Source organism: Meleagris gallopavo, chromosome 5 (assembly GCF_905368555.1).
Source record: "Meleagris gallopavo chromosome 5, MGAL_WU_HG_1.1, whole genome shotgun sequence".
Lineage (NCBI taxonomy): Eukaryota > Metazoa > Chordata > Aves > Galliformes > Phasianidae > Meleagris > Meleagris gallopavo.
In genome coordinates, this window is record NC_139408.1 from 6,279,480 (window position 1) to 6,303,535 (window position 24,056).

Here is a 24,056-nt window from a genome sequence, read left to right on the forward strand (position 1 = left end):
GGAACTGAGCGCCTTCCCTGCAGGCACAGCGTGGACAGCAGTCAAACTTTATTTGGTGGCCAAACCATTCCACAACAGCAAACTAAGCACGTAGCCCTCATCCTATGGCTGGGGGGGTTACCTAGTTTGGGACCCCCAGGCACTTTGGTGTGAGGGGGTTCAGGGCTTGGGTTTGGTGTTAGTGAAGGCACTGATGTGGGGCACTGGAGGGGGCCATACACACACACAAACAGAGGGCCCCCCCACACCCCTCACTCCTCCGCACGGCCTCGTGCTGCCCCATAGTGCTGCTGCCTCCTCCGCAGCTCCTCCACCTTCCACTCCAGGCTGCGCACAGCAGCCTCCAGGTGTGCACCAGGGCTGGGCGGGGGGGCCCTGCCACCCCCCAGCAGCACATAGAGCCCCCAGAGCCCCAGCAGCATGGCCGCCCGCACCATGAGGCCGCTGCCCTCTGCTGCCACCACATGCAGGAAGGCTCCCAGGAAGGCACAGAGCCGGAGCCAGTGCAGCACGGGCCGCAGCAGTGCCACGACCAGGCCCAACAGCCATGGCAGGAAGTGGACCCCCACCAGAGCTAGCAGCCCCCACAGCAAGACCCGCTGCACCGCACCGGGGCTCAGTGCCACACTGCCCGCCAGCCAGGTCCCTGTGGTTCAAAACATGGGAGAATATTTGAGACCAAGCAGTTGGGGCTGCACCCGGGCGAGCCCACATTGCACCGTGCTCACCGTGCAAACCGCAGGCATCCAGCAGATCCCCCACTGTGCTGCTCAGCACAGCCAGGCCTGATGAGATGGCTGAGGCGGTGAGCCAGAGTGCAGTCAGCAGGCTCTGCAAAGAGAAAGGGCCTCATGGGGCCATGTCATGCTCACTACACCTCCCCCCCACCTCCAACTCCCCCTGCTCACCTCGGCCAGCAGGCGCAGCGGCTCGGCTCCCAGGCAGCCCTCCAGGCTGGCCCAGGTGGTGTGGCCCAGCTGCCACAGGGCCTCATCCAAGGCAGCCATGGCACTGCCAAAAGCCCCCATCCTTGGCACTGCCAACGGGGTCTGTGGGCAACGGAGGGGTTTGAGCTGCCCCCCTAATCAGCCCCCCACAACTTGGTGCCCTCTCCAAGCCCCCCAAACATATCCCCAGGGTGCCCTCTCAATGTGCCCGCCCAGCATGCCACCCCATATTCCTCCATGACCCTCCTACATCTCCCCATATATCCCCCAATAGAGGCTCCACAAATATGAACCCCCAATATTTTCCTATGTGCCCCCCATACCACCCCATCTATCTGCCTGCCCATACACCCCCACAACACAGTACTTCCTGCAATATACCCCAATATCCCCCCATCTGCCTCCCCCATAAGGCTCACCCATACAACACCCCAGAATAGCCTCCCCAACACCCCATTGTACCCCCATTGCCCCCCACTCCCCTCTCAACCTCCCTCAATATGTTCCCCACCGATATACACAAATGTACCCCCATTACTCCCCAGTGTGCCCACCCATGCCATCTCCCAATATAACCCCCATCTCCCTACATGCCCTCCCATGCTCATGCCCCCCATATGCCCCCTATGTACCCATAACACAGTCCCCCAATATTCCCCCATATGAACACTCCCTCTATACTCTTCAGTATCCCCCCATATGCCCCCAACCCCCAATTTCCCCCCCCATTACCCCTCATTACAGCCCTCCCTCTAATCCCTCAATATAGCCCCTCCCCATATGCCCCCCCCATATATTTCCTCCAAGCATTCCCCCCCAATATCCCCCTTAATATTACCCTAGGTGCCCCAGTCAGTACACTCCTATACACCCCCCATTTACCCTCCCAGCACCCCCTGCCCACTCCAGGCCCTCTGCTCTTCTCCACCTCCCCCGCACCCTCCCAATCCCCACTCCCATATTCCCTCCCACAACCCCCCATTTTCCCCCTGCGCTGTCCCTCCCCTCCCCTCATCCGCCTTGTCCCCCCTCATCCTCTTCCCCTTCCTCCCGGGGTTCTCCCGCACCCCCGCACAGGGCAGGACCGCCCACTGCCGCACGGGGGCGCTGCGGGCAGGTCGGCCACAACGCACGAACGGTCGTGCCGCGAGCCCGCCGCCGCGGGGCGCCATGGGAGCTGTAGTCCTGCTCGGGGTGCGCCGGGAGGCGGGGGGGAAAGGGGGAATGCACTGGCGCGGGGCACGCCGGGAGCACTTCCGTTTCCGGCGGCCGCCTGAGCGGAGCCCGCGTAAGCGCTCCGAGCGTCGGTGAGGCCGCGCAGAGCCGGAAGCGGAACCAGGAGCAGCCGGAAGCGGAGCGCGCAGGGCCCGCCATGGCCCTCATCTGCTCCAGTGAGCGGGGGCGGCCCGGGGGGGGGCGGCGGCGGCGGCGGCGGGCGGGGGGGGGGATGGGGGCAAGTCGAGAACACGCCGTGACCTGCGCCGCCCCCTACGCTGTCCCCGCAGTCTCCAACGAGGTTCCCGAGCACCCGTGCGTGTCGCCGGTGTCCAACCACGTGTACGAGCGGCGGCTGATCGAGAAATACATTGCAGAGAACGGCACCGACCCCGTCAACAACCAGCCCTTATCCGAGGAGCAGCTCATCGACATCAAAGGTGGGAGGGCACGAGGGGACACCGGGAGCCCGGTCCCGAGCTGCCGGGGGGGACACGAGGGGCTGTGGTGAAGGGCAAGGAGCTGAGGGTGCATCTGTGTTGGCAGTTGCCCATCCCATCCGGCCCAAGCCACCATCGGCCACCAGCATCCCGGCCATCCTGAAGGCACTGCAGGATGAGTGGGTAAGTTGCAGAGAGCTGAGGTGTGGGGCTGAGTGCCTCCCCCTGACTCCCCTTCTGGTGCCCTTGTAGGATGCTGTCATGCTGCACAGCTTCACGCTGCGCCAGCAGCTGCAGACCACACGCCAGGAGTTGTCCCACGCGCTGTACCAGCATGATGCTGCCTGCCGTGTCATCGCACGGCTTACCAAGGAGGTCACTGCTGCCAGAGAAGGTGAGCTTGGATGAAGGGGGCTGTAAAACTCAAGGAAAAGAGAACCACAGAGCCATAGAATGGCCTGGGTTGAAAAGGTCCATAATGATCATCTAGTTTCAACCCCGTGCTACATGCAGGGTCACCAGCCACTAGATTAGCCTGCCCAGAGCCGTGTGCAGCCTGGTCTATGAATGCCTCCAGGATGGAGGGTGGAATTCATAATGTTTTTCTCCTTTTGCAGCTCTGGCCACGCTGAAACCACAGGCCGGCCTCATCGTGCCACAGGCAGTGCCATCCTCCCAGCCTAATGTGTCGGTGAGTTTCTTCTACCTTACTATGTGTGTCTCTTCTGTTTCCTACCTGCATATAACTGAGCCCTTTCTGCCCCACGCAGGGAGCTGGAGAGTCCATGGACCTGGGTGAGCTTGCAGGCATGACTCCTGAGATTATCCAGAAGGTAAGGACTTGTGCTACCTGTGCTGCTCCAGCTCTCAGCTGCTCCCTGTCCTGCTGCTGGGAGAGCCCAGGTTGGCTGTAACCACTGTCGTCGTGTTTCATAGCTTCAAGACAAGGCCACTGTGCTGACCACGGAGCGCAAGAAGGTGAGCGGCCACATATCATGCTTACATTTCACATTCAAGATACCACAGTGATCAGGACATGGAGTGTTCCAAGAGGTACAGATGTTTATCCCCACACCATCTTCTGTTTGCAGAGGGGCAAGACAGTGCCAGAGGAGCTAGTGAAGCCAGAAGAGCTCAGCAAGTACCGGCAGGTTGCCTCGCATGTGGTGAGTTCCACAGCGCTGTCAAAAACTCACTCTCTGTTGCTGGGCATTGTCCAAAACCACAGTTCTGTTGCTGGTCAGTGCCAGGGGGGGTCATGACTCTCCACGGAGACCAGTGCTGCAGTGGAGGTGTCTTCCAGCAAAACCCCTTGCAAGACCTTTGGGTTCTCTTTGGGGTATTTTCCTGCTTGTGGCACCAACCTGGCCTCTTTCTGCCTTGCACAGGGGCTGCACAGTGCCAGCATTCCAGGAATCCTGGCCTTGGACCTTTGTCCTTCCGACACCAACAAGATCCTCACCGGTAAGGGAGCCACCTCCACGCTCTGGGGTCTTTGTTGTCAGCACAGACCCTTCAACTTCCTGGGAATGGGGTCCTTTCTCTGACCTTTTGTGAGGTTGGAGTGAGCAAAGGGGTGTAAGGAATTCTCTTTGCTCACATCCTGAGAGCTTCCCAGGACAGAGATCTCAAAGAGCAGCAGTTGTGTCCTAAGTTCAACATACAAGTCCCATCTCTGATAGTTCCCTGCTTTGATTGCTAGGTGGAGCTGATAAAAATGTCATCGTCTTTGATAAGACCTCGGAGCAGATCCTGGCAACACTCAAGGGCCACTCTAAGAAGGTCACCAGTGTTGTGTTCCACCCCTCACAGGTGCGCTGCTGCCCACTTCAAGCTTTCCCTTCCTGCCTGTAAAGGAGCTTGCAAACAGAGACATGGCACTGTTTTGATGTTAAATTTCCTGCTTTATCCCTTTATTTCTAGGATTTGGTGTTCTCAGCTTCTCCTGATGCCACCATTCGGATCTGGTCTGTGCCCAACGCTTCCTGTGTGCAGGTTGTTCGCGCCCATGAGGGCTCTGTGACAGGGCTCAGCCTGCATGCCACGGGTGATTACCTTCTGAGCTCTTCAGATGACCAGGTGAGAGCCAGGCTGGGCTCAGGGCACATGGACACCCTGCTTGGTGGCTGCGTGCTCAATGGCATGAATGTCTTTTCCAGTACTGGGCCTTTTCAGACATCCAGACCGGCCGTGTTCTCACCAAAGTGACAGATGAGAGCTCTGGCTGTGGTAAGACCGAAAGTACCCATGCTGTGGGGTTCTTGTGGCTTTGCAGAGGGGGAATTTTCTTCCCCGGGAGTTGCTGGTAGCAGGATTCTCACAGGACAGAGCCTCCCCAACTCTCATATATCTTTCTGTCTCTGCAGCTCTCACCTGTGCCCAATTCCACCCAGATGGGCTCATCTTTGGAACAGGAACAATGGATTCTCAGATCAAGATCTGGGATCTGAAGGTAGGACTGGCCCTGGGCAGACAGGGATTGGGCAGTGGGTGCTGTGTTCTGCACAGAGCTTTGGGTGCCCCCTGGAGTGACAGCCCTATGGCTTTCCTCATCCTTGCTTCTCTGGGCACGTGCAAATTCTGTTGTCTTTGCGCGCTGTCTCCCTCCTCGCCACGCTGCTGCCCTTGGGAGGCAGAGGATGCTTGAGGCCCATGTTTGACTCTCCTGTCCCCAGGAACGCACCAACGTGGCCAACTTCCCAGGGCACTCCGGCCCCATCACCAGCATTGCCTTCTCTGAGAACGGCTACTACCTGGCCACAGCTGCAGACGACTCTTCTGTCAAGCTCTGGGACTTGCGTAAACTGAAGAACTTCAAGACATTGCAGCTGGACAATAACTTCGAGGTGTGGTGGCTCCCTTGTCCCAGTGTTGGCCACCCTAGCCCTGCTGCTTTGCTCTGCTCAGGGTGCTGGAGGGTAGAAAGGGTGCTGCAACTCTGGCACATGTCTGGGGCTTCCTGGGCCTGGCCTGAAGCTTTGTTCCTCTGCTCCTTCCCAGGTGAAGTCTCTCATCTTTGACCAGAGCGGCACCTACCTGGCACTGGGCGGCACAGACGTCCAGATCTACATCTGCAAGCAGTGGACAGAAATCCTCCACTTCACTGGTGCGGGGCTGTGGGAGGGAGCATGGGGCTGAGAGTGGCCGAGAAGTCTCTCCTACCTCTTCATGACATAACCATATGCTGTCTTCCCTCTGCAGAACACAGTGGCCTCACCACAGGGGTGGCTTTTGGCCACCATGCCAAGTTCATCGCCTCGACAGGCATGGACCGCAGCCTGAAGTTCTACAGCCTGTAGCCTCGGGTATGGGGCTGGCAGCGCTCACTGCAGTGCTTCGATTTGGGATGGGGGGGGTGGGAGGGGTTTCCTTTCTCCTTTAGATTTCCTTGCTGTAACTGTTGGTGGGGGGGGGGCTTAGTTGGATGTCACCCTCCCCATGCTTCACGGATTTGTTGTTTTAGTTTTCCAGTTTCGTGTTGGTCTTTCTGGCTTTAGACTCTCTTCTGTGGCTGTAAGTGATACACTTGAAAGGCTCCAACCTGTACCCCGGTGGATAGTTGTGATGGAGGGATGGGGGACTGTGCAGTTTTGTAAGCAGTTATCTGGTTTCAGTACATAAATAAAGAACTATTCACCATAGCCCTGGTCAGCATGGTGGGGGCCAGGGTGCAAGGGGAGCCAGAACAGACCTGGTTCTGGGGTTCCATCCCTCCCTCCCCACCTTCAGCCCACGTTACTCCCATCCCATAAATGCCACCACTAGTCTTTGCCAATTGCTGATTTATTGTTCCTGCTTGCCCCCACCAGGACCAGAGCATTGGGGCTCTGTCCTGACCAGGAGGAGGAACAAGGAGGCAGCAACACGTGCTTAAGGTCTCCCCACTGCAGGACCCTTTGGCAAGACAATGCATCCCCAGGAGGTGACTGTGCCCAAGATGTCTGCTGTCTTCCTGTCCCCTGCAGCTCGTCGGGCCCCTGGGGAGAGAGCACGGGGGTTGGTTTGAAAAAGGCAAGGGCAGAGAGGGCCCCCTACTGCAGCCCCACTTACGGGAAGGCATGGCCACTTGACAGGAGGGCCGGCAGGGCTCGGGCTGGGACAGGTGGCACACTGAGGCACTGCACAGGATGTACACCTGTGGGACATGGTGCCATGTCACACCCGGTGTCATGGTGGGGTCCCACTGAGCGGGAGGACCCCCCTGCCTTACCTCTCCCTCCAGCACCACCATAGAAGGGTTGTCCACAAAGGCAAAGGTGGAGATAGCAAAGCGCTGGTAGTGGCTGGGGAAGGGCAGCTGCAGTGTGGCAGGTCCCACTGGCACCAGCTGTGTCCTGTAGTTGTCCCCAGCAAAGGGGCACCTGAGGGATGACCAAAGACCCTGTGTCAGCATAAACGAGCCCTGCCAGCGCCCCCCCCATCCCCCCCCATCTGCTCACCCGTCCACCAGGATGGGCCACTGGGGCTCAGCTGCCGGGCTGGTGCTGGGGGCTGCCCAGCACTGGTGCAGCACCAGCACCAGATTTGGGTCAGTCTTCTGCAGCAGCCGCACCTCCACATAGATGGGGTCCCGCAGCACCTTCACCAGCGGGTAGTCGGTGTCAGGATGGTAGGAGCTGTAGCTCTCATCTACGGGAGGGTTTGAGGCTGAGCAGGGCATAGGGCTGTGGGAAGGCGTGGAGGTGGAAAGTATGGGGATGGGAAGCGCAGGGGTGGAGGACAGTGTGGTGAGGGTGTGGGAATGGGGATGGGGGATGTGAGGATGGAAGTAATCAGGAGTGGGGGGCACAGGGATGGGGTTGGAGAGCAGGGGATGGAGAACCGGGGTGGGCTCACCAGTGGCGATGCGCAGCTGCAGCTGGAGTGGCCCCGGCTGTGCCAGAGGAGCAGCAGTGGGGGGCACAGCCACCTCCAGGCTCAGCGGCAGCAGCTCAGTGGCATTGTAAATGCAGCGGGCATGGAGGCTGTAGGGGGACAATGGGGTGAGCAGCACTGTGAGCATCCCCATGCCCTCCACCCATCATCCCCTTACATGTAGACACTGTCACGGGTGACAGAGCCATGGGGCCCTGGCTGGACATCAATGGTGGAGATGAGCTGGTTCTCGTACACCAACCGGTCCTCGATCACCTGGAGGGGGGAGCACATGGTGGTCAGGCTCCCACTTGGCAATCAGGAAGGGGAGGAGTCTCAGGGCTGTACCCCCACCTGCACAGTGGTGCCACACTGCGTGACAGGGAAGTGGAAGAGGACGAAGGTGTCAGAGGTCTGGGCAGGCTGGCAGCCAGGCTGGGTGCTGGCCAGGCGCACGCTGTCCAGGTTGTAGGGCTGCGCCGACAGCCCCCGCGGCACCACCAGCACGAACTGGCCCTCAGGCAGGCACTGTACAGTGGCTGTGGCACACAGAGGTGCAGTCATGTGCTGCAGTTGGCCATAGCAAGCAGTGGGTTGCCCACTGCTGAGTCCTACCTGTGTTGCCGTAATAGCAGGGCATCACACGGTCTGTGTCATCAAAGCAGCAGCCTGCCTGCAGGCAGGCATCACGGCCCGGCGGGGACACACAGGACAGCCTCCCCACTGCTACCTGGCACTGCTCCCGTGTCAGAGGCTCACCTGGGGCAATGAGCACTCAGCAGCACACATGCCCACAGCGAGCGGCCCCCTGCTTGACCTCAGCAACCTCCTGCCCACCCTTCTGCCCAAGTACCCTGTCAACCCACAGCATCCTCTTCCCCAGGCATCTTCCTTCCAGCCTTAAGCGTCCCTCTGCCCACACCAAGCATCCTCTGCTCACTCTCCTGTCCAAGCATCCCCATAGCGTTCCCTGGGGAGGGGGATTCCCCTGCCAACCCAAACCATCCTGCCCACTCCAAGCATCACCCAGCCCAACATGACTATCCACCTACCCAACCCAAACGTATCCTTCTGCCCAAGCATCTTCCTGTCTGAACATAGCATTCTCCTGCTCAAGCATCTATAGCTTACCCAAAGTATCCCTGTGCCTATCCTGAGCATCCCCCTGCCCAAATATCTGTAGCCCACCCCAAGCATCCTTGTGCCCACCTTCCTCAGTTACCCTCCACCCACTCCCAGCACCCTCAAGTCTCTATGCACAGTTACACCCCCATCCCATTCTATCCACTTACCTGCCCCCGCTGAGGAGTAGAAGAGAGCCGTGGGATGCAGCAGCCCAGGCTGGGCTTGGGACTGCAGCCCTGGGCTCACCAGCCCTGGTCGTGGTGGCAGCCCTGGGCGGAGCAGCCCTGGTCGGGGCTGGCTGGGTTGCAGCAGCCCTGCTTGGCTCTGGAGGCTGGGGCGCAGGAGGCTGCCCTGGGCGTGGGACTGGAGGCTGGGGAGAAGCAAGCCCAGCTGGCTTTGGGGCTGGAGGCCTGGGCGGACAAACCCTGCCTGTGTATGAGTGCTGGTGTGCATCAAGCCAGGCTGCAGCCCGGGTTGCACTAAGCTAGGCTGGTTTGGGGGCTGGAGGCCTGAGTGAAAAAGACCTGCTTGAGTTTGACTGCCAGCACGCACCAGCCCAGGCTGGTGCTGGAGCTGAGGACCTGGACGAAGGACACCCGGCCGGGTTTGACCCCCTGGGTGCACTAATCCATGCTGGTTTGAGGACTGAAGACCTGGGCGAAGGATACCTGGTTGGGTTTCACTCCCTGGGTGCACTAATCCATGCTGGTTTGAGGATTGAAGACCTGGGCGAAGGATACCTGGTTGGGTTTGATACCCTGGATGCACTAATCCATGCTGATTTTGGGACTGAAGACCTGGGCGAAGGATACCCAGTTGGGTTTGACCCCCTGAGTGTGCTAATCCATGCTGGTTTGAAGACTGAAAACCTGGACGAAGGACACCTGGTTGGGTTTCACTCCCTTCACGCACTAATCCTTGCTGGTTTTGGGACTGAAGACCTGGGCGAAGGACCCCTGTTTGGATCTGACTTCCAGCATGCGCAAACCCAGGCTGGTTTTGGGACTGAAGACCGGGATGAAGGAGACCCATCTGGGTTTCACCACTAGCATGGATCATCCTAGGTTGGTTGTGGGGCTGGGGTCTTGGTTGCTCCATGCTGGGCTGAGGCTGGTGCTGCAGCTCTGGGTGCTCCAGGATGGGCTGTGCGTGTGCCACAGGTTGACTCTGCTCCATGGGGGCTCTGGGGGGCAGCTGGGGGCGGGGGATGGCCAGGGCAGAATGGGCTAAGTGCTGCAGGAGGCCGGGCCGTGGCCGGGGGATGAGGACATTGACACCGTTACTTGGCAGGGCACTGTTGCCCCGGTCAGGCTGGTGGTGGCCATGCATGTTTTCATCTCTGAGGACCTCATAGCCAGCTGGCCGTGGGCACGTCATGTTCACCTCGTAGGAGGCAGCCACCACCCCACTGAGCAGCATCTCCTCCAGCTGCACCCGCAGCACGTAGCGGCCACCCTATGGCAGGGAAAGCAGGAGGTCTAACCCCATCCCACCTCACCGGTGCCCCACAAGCAAGCACAGCCTCACCTTCAGCAACACGTGGCAACCCTTGTAGCCAGCTGAGAAGACAAGCCCACCATCCTCCAAAGTGTTGAGCCAGTGCAGGCAGATGGAGCAGTTGGCCACTTCAAAGCGGGTGCCAAACTCATCTGTGAGGACACGGGGGCAGTGAAGCTGACCCCATCCCACTCCCCTCATACTGCCATTGGATGCCCATCACTCACCCAGGACCTTGAAGCGCATGGTGCGGCCACGTGTGGGGAATGCCAGCAGCTGCATGCCAAAGTCCCCACAGTCGTAATGGTACCGTAGCAGTGCCAAGCAAGAAGGCAGCCATGCAGGCAGCAGCAGTAGCAACGGCAGCAGAAGGGAGCAGCTCCAGCCCATCTCAGTGCCGAGCACAACACGGATCTTCTCGTGGGTCTCCTCCATTTATACCTGGGCAACAATCAGATGACCGAGGCGTCAGCGAAGTGAGGGGGGGAAGTGAAAGCTGTTTGAAGGCCGGCATGCCCTGTGTCCTGCAAATGGGGAATTGAGATCTGGTGCTAGACCAAGAAATGGGACTGAAGCAGCACTGTGCTGGCATAAGACCCCACAGCTCCATGGTGTATGCCATCCGGCTCCCTGTTGGCCATGGGAGCATGCCAAGGAGTCCATAGAGCAGTCCTACAGCAGGGACATCTTCCACCAGGTTGGGCTGCCCCAAGCCCTGTCCAAGTGCTCTCACGGTCAGGGGTGCCCCCATACACAGACCCAGGTCACTTTGCCCCACTCATGGTGCCACAAGGGAACCGAAAGTCATTTGGAGATCACGGTGCCTCATGGTTGACATGGGCTTGGGGAAATGCTCCTGCAAATGGGGAATTGAGACTGCTGCTCCCAGCAGGGCACAGGGGTCCCTGGACACCCCTTGGCTCAGTCGTCACCCCACATTGCACCGGTGCCGTTGCCAGCAGTGCTCCAAGGTGCTCAGTGCAACAGCTGTGGAGTGCCCACTATCACTGAGTAGAGGGGGCACAAAAACCTGGAAGTGAATTGTGCCCAGGCTGGAGGTGTGGGGATGCTCCATCAGGCTGGGAAGGACCTTGCTCCCCTCAGGTTGCTGCTGACAGCAGCATTTCATGTTTCTCCTGTACACTCCTCTCCCCTCCAGTCCCAGTTTCTCTTCTGGGTCCTGCTCTTAGTGAAGCTTAAATTCTCTCACCCTGACCCCAGTCCTCTTTTGGGGGTCACAGCCAGCTCCAGACCTGCTCCAAGCCTACACAGACCCAAGGAGCCCTGGAGCTCAGCCATCAAGCCCCAACCGTTGGAGCCAGGCACCCATGGGGCAACATTCCCCTTCCATGGGAGGATAAAGGATGATTTCTGAGCTAGGACTGCATGGAGACACTCAGCTCAGCAGGAAGAGAACATGGCTCAACGGGACTTGGACTCAGTTTTCCCTTTTCTTGGAGAGCAATTCCAGATGTAAAATCCCACACCAGGGCTGAGCACAGGAAACATGACTGCTGCCGTTCCTTGCCCAGCACACTCACACCCAGGTCAAAGGGCCTCATTAATCTCCACCAAGACTCATTAACTCCCAACGTGCCCCGAGTGCAACCATTGCCTTTATTGTGCAGCTCACAGCTTGATAGCAGGAGCAGGGCTCAAGTGCAGCTCCAAGAACTGCACAATCTCCTGCCATGAATGCTGCTGCGCCCTGGCATGGGGCTGGGGCTCTCCACCCCACACCACAGGCAGAGGGCTGCCACGCAGGCTGGAGATGCTGCAGAGGGGTGAGCCAGGAGGCTCGATGAGGTGGCCAGCCCCAGGGTAGGACAGCAGGCGGTAGGCATCCTGTGGCAGGCGTTCTGTGGCCAGCTGGGCAAAGAGCTTGCTGTTGAAGCTGCGATCGGCCTCACCCACAACAAAGAGGACCTTGCCTTGGATCTTCTCCACTGGGATGGCTGAGGAGCTGCAGGCTGGACTGCGCGGGTCAGCAAAGATGGCCGAATTGTCCATGGCACCCAGCTCGGTGAAGAGCATGCGCTCGGTCTGGTAGGGGATGGAAGGGATGCGGAGGCCCTTGTAGAGCAGCGGGTTGCCATACAGGAAGGTCGTGCCATTGATCCACACTGTGGCCACCACTTGTGGGAGGAAGGCAGCCATGGCCAGAGCCACCTCAGCCCCTTTGGACACACCAATGACACCCAGCCCTGGGCCTCGCACCTGCAGGGAGAGAGAAGATGGAAGGGGTGGTGGCACCGATGGGATGGTACTGGGACAGCCATGATCACTGGGGAAGCCTGCTGATGAGGAGGCATCTCAGGACCTCCTTGCACACTGTGGCATCATGTCTGGTCATCAAGACATCCCTGGTCAGCAGGATGTCCCCAAATTCAGGATGGCCCTGGCCATGGGGACATTGCTCTCAGACATACAGAGTAGTTCTTGGATGGTTTGCACGAAGCCAGGAATTTGATTCAACGACACTTAGTGGGTCACTTCCAACTTGGGATATTCTGTGATTCTATGATCTGTGCATGTCTCCAGTCACTACAACACTCCCAAGTCACCAGGATGCCCCTGGCCATCAGGACACCTCTCCTCACTACAACCTCCATGATCACCAGAACAGACCCAGGATGATCCCAGCCCTTCATACATCCTCATTCATCAGTGTGTCCCCATTTGCTGAGGCTGCCCACCACACCACAGCACTCACCTTGGGGTGCTGCAGGAGCAGCTCAGCAGCCTCCTCGAAATAATCCAGGTCAAGCTGGGTTAGGCCTTTGGGGAGGTCCTCGTAGGCGAAGAAAGCCAAAGCCAGCACTGCAAAGCCCCGGCTGGCCAGCAGCCCAGCCCGGAACTCAATGAGACCACCCGCACCCCCAAACAGGTCGATCACTGCTGGAAAGGGCCCTGGGCCTGCAGGTAGCAAGGAACCCAACACCATGAAGGGTGCCACCAGCCTTGCCACCACACTGCAGTACAAACCCAGACTGGGGGTCTTTCCATGCAGGATCCATCACCAGAGGGTGCCACCAGCCCATTACCATCCCACACCAAGGAGGTGCCACCGGCCCCACAGCCACCATCCTACAGCCCAAACCCAGCCTTGGGATCTTCCCACAAAGGAACACCCCTATCACACCTCCAACCACTAGGGCAGCGACCCAAAGACCCTTTGGGGCTGCTCTTGCCCCCAACACTCACCTGGTGGCAGCAGCAGGGCCCCCCGCACCCTCCCCTCACGGATGGGCACCCGCTGCACACCAGGGCCCACATACCACCGTTCAGTGGTGCAGGTGGCCAGAGGCTCATCCTGCTGCCCTGACACCAGGCGGAGGCCATCAAACACCTCCAGGTGGACGAGGAAGGGGCTGCCCATCACATCGCGCTTCACCAGGCGCTTGAAGAGGCTGTCAGGCTGCAGGAACCAGAAGAGCCCCATGGGCCAGACGCCGGTGTAGTTGCCCCCCAGGGCAGCGTGCCGCCCAACATCCACTGTGCCCTCCTCATCAGAGCGGTAGAATGCACGTGCTTGGAAGCGCTCGCCATGCTCATCCATCAGCCAGGCACGCAGAGTCACCAACTGTGAGGGAGCCAGCCCAGAAACCACCACCTGCACCGTCTGGTCAGCCAGCGAGGAGCTCGGTGTCACCATCACCTCCACCATGGTGCACCTGGGGACGGCATGGCACCAACACATCTCCTCCAGGATCTACCCCCAGGATCCCCCTCCCTGCTCACCTCCACCTCTCCGGCACTGGCTACAGAAAACTCTAGATCCACTGCCCTGCACTCACCCCCTTCCCAGAGAACTACAAGTCCTGCATGGCCCCACCCAGGGAGGTCTGCACCCACACACCACACTGGAAAACCTTCTACGTGTCCCAAAAAACCACTTGGAGAGGACCCAAGCCCCTCTTACCCCGCAGCGCAGGCAAAGGTGAGGTCAACTGCTGTGTGCTGGAGACTGGCAGCACTTCACCACCCCAGCAATCATTAACCCAGGAAGCAACAAGAATGCAGCCGTGAGGCTGATGACCCACAGTTCTGCCACACCCCATGTCAGGCTCTCAGCCCTTCCCCTGTTGGGGGGTGGGGATGCAGCAGTGGGGAGCTCCGCCTGCCCCAGTGGAGAACTCACAAATGTTGCGTCCAGTTAATTCCCCATGCTTCCCTCTGCCCAGAGTGCATGGGGATGGCTCCCTCCAGCAACTGCTCATTCAGCACAGCACAGGGAAACACAACCAGCAGGAAAAACACAGAAATAGGCATTCATAGGGCAAGAAATCTAACCACAAACGTGAAGAGGTGCACATGGGCTTCCAGCTCAAGCTCCTTCATTCTCCCCACCTCTTTACTGTCTCCCAGCCTAAGAGAGGAGGCAGGAGGCTGCAGTGTGCTCACTTGCTCTGCAACACAGTGGAGGTGCCCCCACCCCAGCGCTCATTCTTAGGAGCAAGGCCTCTCCTAGAGGAAATGAAGCCCCAGGGGCAGGGGCCATGGTGCCCTGTGACCCCAGAGGTACAGAAGTCTCTCTGAAGCCGAGGTTGGAGCAATTCCTCTTTGCTTTTAATGAAGAAAAGGTAGATTTGGGCAGTTCTCAGTCCAGTCCCACGCACTGACAACAACCTGCTTTCATAAGACAGGGCACATAGCAGCTGGATCCTTTTCCATCCTGCTGTCCATTCAGAGCTGAGGCCCCAGAGAGCAGTAGGACCTGCAGAACTTCAGCCTCACTCTGCAGCTGCTTTGCACCTCATGGGTGCCTTCTGAAACATGCCCAGCGTGTCCCGCTTCTCCACCCTGCGCAGCTGCTTCTTCTTTGCCCACTTGAGTTTCATTGGGTTGCGGATCTGGAGGGGCAGAAGGAAGCAGCTTTCAGGCAGGGGGAAAGGCAGCATTTTATCCTAAAACTCCCAGGAATGTCTTCGGGCTCCCCAAGCTCTTGCATGGGAGGGAAGGAACAGGAGATAATCATCCTCCTTTACTCCACCACTCCCAGGTCTCTCCAAGGTAGAGAAGCCCTATGAAAGCCTCACATGCTTGGAGTGCTGCTGCTGCCCCATATCCCATGTTCTGTTACCTCATGGGTCACCCCCCGGAGTGATCTCATGAGGAGCTGCAACTGTCCTGCCCCAGCCCCTCCAGAGCTGGGGTGGAGGTAGGGGGAGGAACTGGAGTAGAAGTCAAACTAGAGCCCAGCATTCAATTCTGGACTCACCACTTGAACAATCTCTGCCTTCCGCTCATTCTCCAGCCGCCTTCTGAGGTTCTCCTCCCGCCGCCGCTTCTTCTCCTACAGGAGCAGCACCAAAATGTCCCTGCAGCTCCCTCCAGCCTTAAACTTAGGCCACTGGGAGCAGAGGGGCCAGACAAGAAACTGCAGGGCTATAGTAATGCCCTTGCATGCAGAAACCTGCCACACAGAGTCAAGCCATCAACACTTTCCTTCCCAACCCTCCATGAGGCCTGAGTTTGAATTTATCCCAAAACAGCAACTTGCAGCAAGTGACTATCACAGCATAGAGCTGGCAGGGCAATAGGGGATCTAATACGAGAATCTCATCTGGCCATGGGTAGGCTTTGTGCTCACTGCAGGGCAGCAGCCCGCAAGACTGGGATGTAGGCAAAGATGTGGAACTGTGCCAACGGGAGGGTGAGAGCTCCCCCAGAGGTGATGCAGAAGGACCAGGCCCAGCTCCCAAATGCAGCATCCTGTTACCTCTCTCTCCCTCTGCTTCACCTCCTGAAGCTGCTGCACCAGATCCCTCACAAGTTTCTTCTCCTGCCGCTCCTTCAGTTTTCGCTCCCATGAAGTGTGAAGAGGTTTGTCCTGCACCATGAGGGAGAACCTGGGTGGGAAGTTGGGGCTGTAATGGGGAGTGGCAGTCCTAACACCCTCCAGGCCCTCCCCAAACTTCCCGGAGCTGGGACCCCTGCAAGTCCTGTCACAGCTCCCCCTCCTCTCACTCGCAGCTCAGGGCTCCCAATAGCACCTCGGCCACCCCCAAAGCCCCCACATCGCTCATGAACCACGATCTAAGCCCTCCTGGGGAGCGCCCCCACTGCAGCCCTATACCCCTCTCTATAACTCCGTACCCCTCGGCCCTCACTGACACCGGACCACCACACAGAATCCCCCCATAGCCTGGAAGCCCTCCTCCTCATTCCCACCTCTTCCTGCCCGAGTCCTTCCACACCCGCCCCGATTTGGGCCTGCCCCGGGGAATGGCCGCCACGACCGCTTCTTTCCGCTTTTTGGCGGCCTTGCGGCGGGCTGGAGCCTGGGGAACTTCAGAGACCGGACCCACGGCTGAGGTCTGGGCGAGATCGGAGACGGAGCCCTCCCCGCTGGGCCCCGCAGGGCCCGGAGCCGCTGCTATATTGCACCCCTTCATCCTCCACGCGGCGCTTTTCTCGAGGCGCCGAGCGATGACATCACAACGCACTGTGCGCATGCTCAGTTCCGACTTACATCCGCCTCCACAGCCGACATGTTGGTGTCGGGCAGCGCTGCCAGGCCTAGTGGGGGCCGCCATGTTGCAGCCAACGTGCTGCCCGACCTGCAGAGAAACGCAAAGGCTTGGCTGGGGGAGAGGCAGTTTATTGGGATTTTTTGGTTCGTTTTTAGGATTTTTTAGGAGTGCGTGGGGCTGCTGCTTAAGGGTGGGCGTGGTCCGGCTCTGGGGAGCAGCAGGGATAATGTGGGCTTCACTACAGCACCTAGAGGCGGAGAAGAAGAAACTGTAGGGCCAGCATCAGGGCCTGCTGAGGAGGAAGACAGTACAGCAGAGCCCTTTACCATGCGTGTGTAACTGTACTGCTTGATGGCAGTGCAGCCAAAGGCCAGGGCCGCCACAGCTGTGCAGAACTCTAGCAGGCCGAAGAGGATGAGGATGGAGTCAAAGCCGTTACTCAGGGCCTGATGGCAGGAAGGCAGTTAGCATCCTGCTGCCCCACAGTGTCCACTGCTCCCGGCCATGGGCAGTACCTTGGTCTCAGCGCTGAAGCACCATTCCTGCCTCACCAGGAGCGGCATGCTGGCGCTGCTGCTGCAGCCGGGGATGCTGTGGGTGATGGCCACTGTGTGTATGAGCATGGCCACCAGCGTGCTGAGGATGACGGCAGCATTGGCCACGCAACACACCTTCACCTGCATGGTTCACATCAGGAAGGGTCACCGTACAGGGAAGTGTCTCCCATCCAACCCTCTTAGCACCTCATGGAGGCTGTATGCAGCAGCAGCACAAAGCGCTTACCAGCAGGATGTTCTCTCTTTTCTCACTTTCCACCAGGAGAGAGCCTGAAACCAGGAGCTGCTTGGAAAACACAGGAGGAAGAGAGGCAGCAGCTGGGCACAGCTTCCCATCACCCATCCCAGAGCCCCTCCAGGTCTGCCCTCACCAACTCTCCAGCCACAGAAAGAATAGTGGATATGAGGTATACAAGGACCCCCCATGCCAAGGGGATCCAGCCCCATATTTCTGGGCAGTAAGAGGTTGAAGCCCAAGCGTGCCCTTGCATACCAGGACCCCAAGCCAAAAGAAGACTCCGCTGGCCACAGGAAGGGAGAGGACACTATTGTTCTCTGCACAGGTCAGGATGACACCAAAGCACAAGTGGATGATGCCGGTGACGATGTGAATGGTCTGGGAAAGGACAGAAGAGAGGGGGTCCCCTGTGTGCTGACAAGTATTAGCACCGCCATTTCGTGCGTCCCACCCCGATCCCAGCATCAGCAGCAGCACAATGCCAAGGAGATGTGCCCTACCATGCCGCAGACTCACCCCCAGCACTTTGGGCTGTGCTCTCCTGAAGCCGCTGACTTGGAAAGAAGACACGGTGGGCTGGATGGAACCGGAGGCTAGCTGGGCTGCCCGTGGGTCTGTGGCGGGGATGACCTCTGTGATGATCCGCACGCCGCCAGATTCTGTCACCGTGGTTGCCATTACCTGCAGAGGTCCAGGGATGGGAGTGGGCCTGTGCTTGGTCCATGTATGGAGTGCTGTCACCCTGATGGGGACATCTCATACCCCATCCTGCACCCCATGCCCCATCCTGCGCCCTGTACCTCACTTAGCCTGGATTGTGCTGCTGCTCCTGGTCCCTTGGAAAGTTTAGGTGGAGTACAAGGGTTGCAGTGCTGCTGCCCTTTGATCTGCAGAGGAAGTTTGTTTGCGGAAGTCCTGTCAGGCCCCTCTTGCTCAATGAGGCAGCTTTGCCAACAGAAGGAAGAGAGGCTGCAAAAATAAATTAATCTGCCTTGAGTGCCCGCTTTGAGCGTCAGTGATCAGAGGAAGAGACCACTGGTCTGGCTGGTGCTTTTCTTATAGGACAAATGGGAATGAAATGACACACAGCCTAAACCATGTCAGTCCTAGGGAACCTCGTTTGCTACCTTTCTGTGTTTTTCAGGGCTCTCTCTCCCTTCCAGATACTTTGACTCCCTGTGCCTGTTCCTGCTGATGACAGTCCACCTACAATCATGAGCTGGGAGGCTTGCTCCCCTGTTGAAAGGAAGGGGGATGCAATCGTTTCTGATAGGAAATGAGAGCTCAGACTGGGAACGGAGCCACAGCACATGGTTAGAGCTCCCGAAGAGCACCCAAGGGGCCCCTTCCTCCCTCCTCAGGCCACCGTGCTCTGGCTTTGCCAGAAAAACAGTCACTTCCTCCCCACATAGAAAAACAGCCAGGATGGTGGGAATTCTGACCCAGGAAATCGGTGTCCCCTGCGACAGGGGCAGACCAAAAGTAGCTTTTGGAAGCACCTCTTGCTTTGCTTTGGCCCTAGAGCTGGGACACCTGCTCTGGCCTCACTGTGAGCCCATGGGGGCCACCTCTTGGCATCCCCACGTGCACAGGGGACCAGCAACTTCTCCACTCTCTGCTTTAGTTCACTGAGAGTCTGGGACAAGGCTGCTTTGTCACACATCCCCAGGATGCATTGTTTTCTGCTAGGCATGTTTCTGAAGGGGGTGATGACCACAGATCAGTATGCAGGATGGAGAGTGGCTTCTGTGTGGAAATGAGCCTAGAAAATGTCCCCATAGCAATATCCTCTGGGGAAGACACCTGGGGTCTGGAGAAGGAGCAGCTCCCCGCTGCAGGCTGGGTTATGTCTCATCTAGGGATGCAGCTTTCCAGGAAAAGCTGGGAGGTGGAAGAGTTCTGCCTATGAGCTACGCTCCTGGTGGCTATTGGTGTTTGGTTACCCAGGAATGCTTCAGCACCTGTGGAAATGCCTAGATCCCATATTTATCTTTTGTACACACGTGATGTCCCCTGTCAAGAGCAGCAGCAGCTTGCATTCCCAGCTGAAATCATTCACTGTGGTGAATTTCATCCCAAATCCATGCTTTCAGGCTCTGAAAGCGTTCCTGGAGTTTCAGCCTTTCAGCTGGAAGCAACTGTGACAGCTCTCATCCAGCAGTGGGGCCTCACTGAAGTGCCTTAAAATCCATTTCTGAAAGAGGGATTCGTGGAGAAAGCATTCTTCTCTTTCTAAATAAAGCCAGGCCCAGCTGGGGATGGCAGGAGCCCAAGGTAGGATGTTACAATATATTTTAGAAGCAGAAGCCAGAGGAGGTGAAGCTCACAGGCTGAGCAGATGCCGGGAAGCAGCAAACCCTGCATGCTGCAGGCTCTTTCCGATCCAAATCCCTGCTTTTTCCAAGGAAAACAAGTCATGATGGGTAAATGCTTTTCACAGCAAGTTTCTGCTTCCTGTGAAAAACTTTATATCCCCATAAAAATACCAAAAGACAGATTTCAGCTTTTTCTCCAGATCACTGATTACTTAAAGAGGAAGTCATGTTTTCTGGGGCAGCCTTCAACAAACGAAAAAAGGAAGAGCTGGCTTTCATCTTCGCACCCATTGCTCTGCAGAGAGTTGCTGCAGTGCTGCTCCTAAAGCCCATCCCAGCTGTTTCCTGGTCTACTTTGACCCAGGGATGCAGCCTGACCAGGAGTGAAGGTTGAGTGCAGGTCCCCAGCTCTTTGTGGGGTGTGCATGGACCCCACAAGAGCGCTGGCCACAGGGTGGCCAAAACACCAGCACGGAGCTGGGTGAGCACAGGGGGACCCTTGGGAGTTAGAACTTACTGTGCTGTGAGCACGAGCAGTATGATCCTTTCCCCCTGCACTCTCCCCACCTCCAGGGCTTCTCCTCCCAAACCGGCTCATTATTTTTTCAGCACCAGGCCCAGAAATAACAGAGCGAGTGAATAATCCATGAGGTTTTGGCTGAATGATATAAGCACTGGGAGGGGGATGGTGAAATGAGCAAGGAAACATGGAACTTGACCCAAAACTCCTCCTGGAGGAAGGTGCAAAATACTCTCCAATGAATCCTTCTCTGCTGGGGCTCATCCCCACAGTCCTTAGTGCAAGCCCCCACAGCAGGCAATAGAGTATTGAAATCTATAAGGAGCTGTAACCTCCCCTGGCAAGCCCCTGAGCAAAGGAGCAGAGCTCGGTGTGGCCACAGCATTTAATTTTTTTATTTTCAAGAGAAAATGAAGCCAGCAGGGGCTGAGCTGACAATGAAATGAGTCCAGCTGCTGTGTGATGCCCAGCACCTGGCTGGGGTAATGGGACAGGGCCACCTCCAGGCCCTTCCCAGAGCAGCCAGGATGTGAGAGCTGGGCAGGGTATGGGGGTCAGGAAGGGCGGGATGAGGGGGTGATGACAGAGGCTAAGTTCAGGGGCTACAAAGCATGCCCCAGCCTGCAGTGCAGCAAGAGAAGGTGCTGATGCCCTGGAGCTGCAGGTGGCTTCTGTGACATCCTTTCTGCCCAGCTATACTTCAGGAGCTGCCAGCTGTGAAAGAGAAGAGGTCAGAGATGGCTGTTGCACAAAGAGCCGGGGGCTCAATGCGGTCCTCCCGGAGCCCCCTCACCTCCGAGTAGCTGGGCGGCTGTGGCAGCTCTGCTTGCACCACAGCCAGGTCCACTCTGGTGGTGCTGGGCACAATGAGCATGGCCTGGAGAGGGAAAATAGCATCCCATGCTTATCCCCAGCCAGGGGAATGAGGACCCTGTGCTCTACCTGCTGCTCCCTGTTACCTCGTTGGGGCTGAGTCGTGTTGCTCGGCACCAGAAGTTGGCAGTGGCAACAGCAATGCAGAACTCCAGGATAGTGAAGATGAGCAGCACGATGGAGATGCCATTCCCTGCGAGCTCCAAAGTGGGGAAGGTTCCATCAACAGTGCCCAGTTCTTGACATCCCCTGTGCACTGAGACTTTTTCCCATCTCCCACCAGCCCTGGGTCTTGCTCTGTATCTTTTGCCTCTCTGCTTTCCCAAAGCTCAAGCAGAACCAGGCACATGCAGGGCATGAGTCATTTCCCACAGCACCAGCCCAGTATAGGTCAGGCAATGGCACTGTGCCCAAGGGACGATGGGAGCCCCGATAGAGCCAAGATCCCAACAGGGCTAGAGAAGTGCTCCAAAGTGCAGAGGATCACAAAGGGCTCCCCCACCTACCAGGACAAGGTAGCTGTAGTAGTCATCGCTGGAGCGGTACAGCCCATTGAAGTTGAGGTCAATGATGAAAGCGACGATGCCCAGGAGTGCAAAGATGGCGCTGATGATGTTCATGGCTTGGCTGCCCTTCACCTGCAGGCATGGAGAAAAAGGGCTTTTTCCTGACCCCCCACAGCTGTGGGTAACATCTCAGCACCACACCCAGCACCACCCCTGATGTAGGGATCCCAGCACTCCCTCAGCACTGCTGCTGACACAGCAGAATTAACAGTTTTGTTAATTCCCCTCTTCCCATTGCTCATTTACAGAAATAACCTCAGTACAAGCTTCAAACAGGGACACAGCTTTGCCCCAGCGGGTTCCACCTGTGCATGTGCTGCTCCCCATATCCCACTTCAGATTTGGGGGCCAGGATGGGGGTGAAGGGGAGACAGACACTCACCGCACACTCCGTGGGACTCTTCTCTGCTCCAATGGACAGGCAACCTGAGATGATGAACTGCACCAGGAGAGGGGAGGGGGGCACTCAGTTCCGTGAACCCAGACCCATAGAACACCCCCCAGCTTCCCCATCTCCAGAGGAAGTGGGGGGTCGGCAGGCAGTCCCGAGCCCCCATGCTACGCACAGACACACCGCCCAGGAAGGGGATCTCGCCGGTGATGAAGATGGAGGAGTAGACATTGGTGAGCGTGGTCAGGACGATACCAAAGCCAATGTGCATGAAGCCAGTCATGATCTGGATAGTCTGAGGGGACAGCGGATCAGGCCTGGGCCCCCCCCAGGGCAGCCTCTGAGCTTTAGGGGCCAAACCCGAAGTGTTCCAACCCTCTAGTTTACAAAGGGGTTCCCACATCTATGGAATCCATGCATGGGGGACACATCCCTGCTGTGTGCTATGTTGGGGGAGGCACACAGCCCCTATGCTCCTCATCCCTCCACCTGCAAGCATGGGGTGCCCCCAGCCCCCCCATGCCCAGGTTTAACCCCTCCGTTCCCCCAGATCCAGTGGGAGGTTCCCTCACCACGGAGCATGGGGAGGGAGAGAGAGGAAGGTCTCTGTGCCCCCCAACAACACTAAGGTCTGGGGGCACCCACAGGGATGAGGAACCTCTCAGGGATGCTAAGGGTGGGGGCATTTTGAAGAGGTACAGGAGGGGTACGAGGAGTTATAATGGAAGTGTAGGGGTGTCATAGGGATGGGAACCCCTTCCTCCCCTCCCTTTCCCCCCCCTCTCCCTCCCCCCACTCCCCAACTCACCCCCATTACTCGGTTCTTGCCCTTGGGCAGTGTCTCAGCCGTGTACATGACAGCACGACTCCCCAGCCGCAGCGTCCCCATCCCCTGCATGGAGCCGCCACCGGAGCCCCCCCCCCCGTCTCCATCTACATCCTCCCCCCCCCTAGCCCGCCCCCGCTCGCTCTCGGTCCCGAGCACCGGGGGCCGCCCCGGTTCCTGCGATTGGAGCCTCCGCCGTGATGTCAGGGGGCAACCACGTGTGTCCGTCGGGAGGGTCCGAGGTGTGCGTACTGCTGGAGAAACGGGGGACAACGGGGCAGGGGGGAGCAGGAGCTGAGTGCTCAGAATCTCCACACAACCTCCTCCTCCCCCCCCCCCCCCCAGAAAAAACAAAACAACAACAACAAAAAAAAACAACAACCCATCTTTGTCTCTTTGTTCTGTTTGCAGCGGCTCAAATTTTGTTCCTGGAAGAAGCTCCATCAAAGCCATTAGGCACAGGAACATCTCCTCCCTGCGGGGTAGGCTGCGGAGAAAAGAGCCCCCTGGCCCCCCCCACCCCCCCCCGGAGATCTATGCAGCTGAAGGGGCTGCTAGGACAGGGGAGGGCACCTCTGTATTGAGGGAAAGGAGGACAAGTGGGTGCCAGCATTGCCCCCCGCCTCAATTTGGGAAAGCTCCCGAGTCTTCAGCCCTGCTCCTTGGGAAGGGAGGTGGGATAACAGTGCTGCTGCCCCTCTGTACCTTCCAACCTGGGGGATATCCACACCCCCACCATGGGGGATATTCCACCAACTCATCCCAAAGCATAGTCCCCAGAAGGCTCTCCCCCTTAACACCCCTACACAGCAACACAGCTACAAGTATCGGGCATTTTTCCCAAGGTTTTCCTGAAGTTAAACATTACCATGGGCACAGAGCTCTGCCCTTCTACTAGCAACACACTCCGAGCCCCATATTCCCCCCAGCAGGTAATGGCCACCCAGCTGGCCGCCAGTCCCAAGTCACTGAGAGCAGACCAGCTATGCCACAGTGCAGCACAATTCCCCAGCCCCAAGCCCCCACATGCATGGGATTCACTACTCTGCAGCCATCCACCTCCATTCCACATCTGTTGCCAAAACACTCAGTCTTCAGAGCAGTGGGATCTGCAGGAATAGGAAAATCTCAGCCCTGTAGGCCACGTTGGGGGCCAAGGCTCTCCTGGTGCCACCTTCCTGTGCTGGCAGCAGTAGCACCACACAGAGCAGTGGCA

At 58.1% G+C, this 24,056-nt stretch overlaps 7 protein-coding genes across 14 annotated transcripts; 1 reads left to right on the forward strand and 6 right to left on the reverse strand.

The window, feature by feature from the left end:
• Positions 1-31: 31 nt before the first annotated feature.
• TMEM109 (transmembrane protein 109) lies at positions 32-2,179 on the reverse strand. Its single transcript, XM_010710775.4, has 4 exons — positions 2,015-2,179; positions 909-1,049; positions 729-831; positions 32-646 (listed from the first exon to the last, which is right to left on the reverse strand). Exons 1-4 carry the CDS (start codon positions 2,117-2,119, stop codon positions 252-254), a joined length of 744 nt encoding a protein of 247 aa, XP_010709077.3. The 5' UTR covers positions 2,120-2,179; the 3' UTR covers positions 32-251.
• Positions 2,180-6,243, forward strand: PRPF19 (pre-mRNA processing factor 19). The gene is made up of 17 exons (XM_085226057.1): positions 2,180-2,338; positions 2,453-2,602; positions 2,709-2,785; positions 2,855-2,996; positions 3,220-3,293; positions 3,373-3,435; positions 3,539-3,580; positions 3,694-3,768; positions 3,991-4,066; positions 4,305-4,414; positions 4,526-4,681; positions 4,762-4,831; positions 4,969-5,054; positions 5,278-5,448; positions 5,603-5,708; positions 5,804-5,907; positions 6,066-6,243. The coding sequence occupies exons 1-16, from the start codon at positions 2,320-2,322 to the stop codon at positions 5,899-5,901; spliced, it is 1,515 nt and encodes a 504-aa protein (XP_085082183.1). The 5' UTR covers positions 2,180-2,319; the 3' UTR covers positions 5,902-5,907; positions 6,066-6,243.
• Positions 6,244-6,369: 126 nt separating this feature from the next.
• ZP1 (zona pellucida glycoprotein 1) lies at positions 6,370-11,368 on the reverse strand. 2 transcript variants are annotated; one of them, XM_003206153.5, is made up of 11 exons: positions 10,306-11,311; positions 10,109-10,230; positions 8,749-10,036; positions 8,072-8,215; positions 7,811-7,995; positions 7,635-7,732; positions 7,439-7,566; positions 7,042-7,231; positions 6,813-6,963; positions 6,653-6,737; positions 6,370-6,579 (listed from the first exon to the last, which is right to left on the reverse strand). In XM_003206153.5, the coding sequence occupies exons 1-11, from the start codon at positions 10,511-10,513 to the stop codon at positions 6,473-6,475; spliced, it is 2,706 nt and encodes a 901-aa protein (XP_003206201.3). In that variant the 5' UTR covers positions 10,514-11,311; the 3' UTR covers positions 6,370-6,472. The 2 variants fall into 2 exon arrangements, 1 of the variants encoding a protein (XP_003206201.3); XR_014883842.1 differs by lacking the exons at positions 6,370-6,579; positions 6,653-6,737 and having other exon boundaries at positions 6,817-6,963; positions 7,042-7,181; positions 10,306-11,368.
• Positions 11,369-11,676: 308 nt separating this feature from the next.
• LOC100539658 (acyl-coenzyme A amino acid N-acyltransferase 2) lies at positions 11,677-14,480 on the reverse strand. 3 transcript variants are annotated; one of them, XM_085226060.1, is made up of 5 exons: positions 14,001-14,480; positions 13,611-13,752; positions 13,283-13,496; positions 12,792-12,994; positions 11,677-12,295 (listed from the first exon to the last, which is right to left on the reverse strand). In XM_085226060.1, exons 2-5 carry the CDS (start codon positions 13,743-13,745, stop codon positions 11,708-11,710), a joined length of 1,140 nt encoding a protein of 379 aa, XP_085082186.1. In that variant the 5' UTR covers positions 13,746-13,752; positions 14,001-14,480; the 3' UTR covers positions 11,677-11,707. The 3 variants fall into 3 exon arrangements, with proteins under 3 accessions (XP_085082186.1, XP_085082187.1, XP_003206244.1); XM_085226061.1 differs by having other exon boundaries at positions 11,677-12,121; positions 13,283-13,752; XM_003206196.5 differs by having other exon boundaries at positions 13,283-13,752.
• A 145-nt stretch (positions 14,481-14,625) lies between these two features.
• Positions 14,626-16,535, reverse strand: CCDC86 (coiled-coil domain containing 86). The gene is made up of 4 exons (XM_010710752.3): positions 16,253-16,535; positions 15,801-15,930; positions 15,300-15,374; positions 14,626-14,931 (listed from the first exon to the last, which is right to left on the reverse strand). Exons 1-4 carry the CDS (start codon positions 16,474-16,476, stop codon positions 14,812-14,814), a joined length of 549 nt encoding a protein of 182 aa, XP_010709054.3. The 5' UTR covers positions 16,477-16,535; the 3' UTR covers positions 14,626-14,811.
• A 131-nt stretch (positions 16,536-16,666) lies between these two features.
• On the reverse strand, positions 16,667-18,302 carry LOC104910940 (membrane-spanning 4-domains subfamily A member 15-like). 3 transcript variants are annotated; one of them, XM_031553400.2, is made up of 7 exons: positions 18,150-18,302; positions 17,866-18,030; positions 17,605-17,727; positions 17,338-17,394; positions 17,070-17,231; positions 16,881-17,000; positions 16,667-16,801 (listed from the first exon to the last, which is right to left on the reverse strand). In XM_031553400.2, exons 2-7 carry the CDS (start codon positions 18,025-18,027, stop codon positions 16,793-16,795), a joined length of 633 nt encoding a protein of 210 aa, XP_031409260.1. In that variant the 5' UTR covers positions 18,028-18,030; positions 18,150-18,302; the 3' UTR covers positions 16,667-16,792. The 3 variants fall into 3 exon arrangements, with proteins under 3 accessions (XP_031409260.1, XP_085082191.1, XP_085082192.1); XM_085226065.1 differs by having other exon boundaries at positions 17,338-17,397; XM_085226066.1 differs by lacking the exon at positions 17,605-17,727.
• Positions 18,303-20,557: 2,255 nt separating this feature from the next.
• Positions 20,558-22,956, reverse strand: LOC104910942 (membrane-spanning 4-domains subfamily A member 12-like). Of its 3 annotated transcripts, none has more exons than XM_085223985.1 (7): positions 22,823-22,956; positions 22,190-22,309; positions 22,006-22,062; positions 21,564-21,695; positions 21,144-21,250; positions 20,978-21,061; positions 20,558-20,898 (listed from the first exon to the last, which is right to left on the reverse strand). In XM_085223985.1, exons 1-7 carry the CDS (start codon positions 22,910-22,912, stop codon positions 20,787-20,789), a joined length of 702 nt encoding a protein of 233 aa, XP_085080111.1. In that variant the 5' UTR covers positions 22,913-22,956; the 3' UTR covers positions 20,558-20,786. The 3 variants fall into 3 exon arrangements, with proteins under 3 accessions (XP_085080111.1, XP_085080113.1, XP_085080114.1); XM_085223987.1 differs by having other exon boundaries at positions 21,144-21,257; XM_085223988.1 differs by lacking the exon at positions 22,190-22,309 and having other exon boundaries at positions 22,823-22,948.
• Between the last annotated feature and the right edge of the window lie 1,100 nt (positions 22,957-24,056).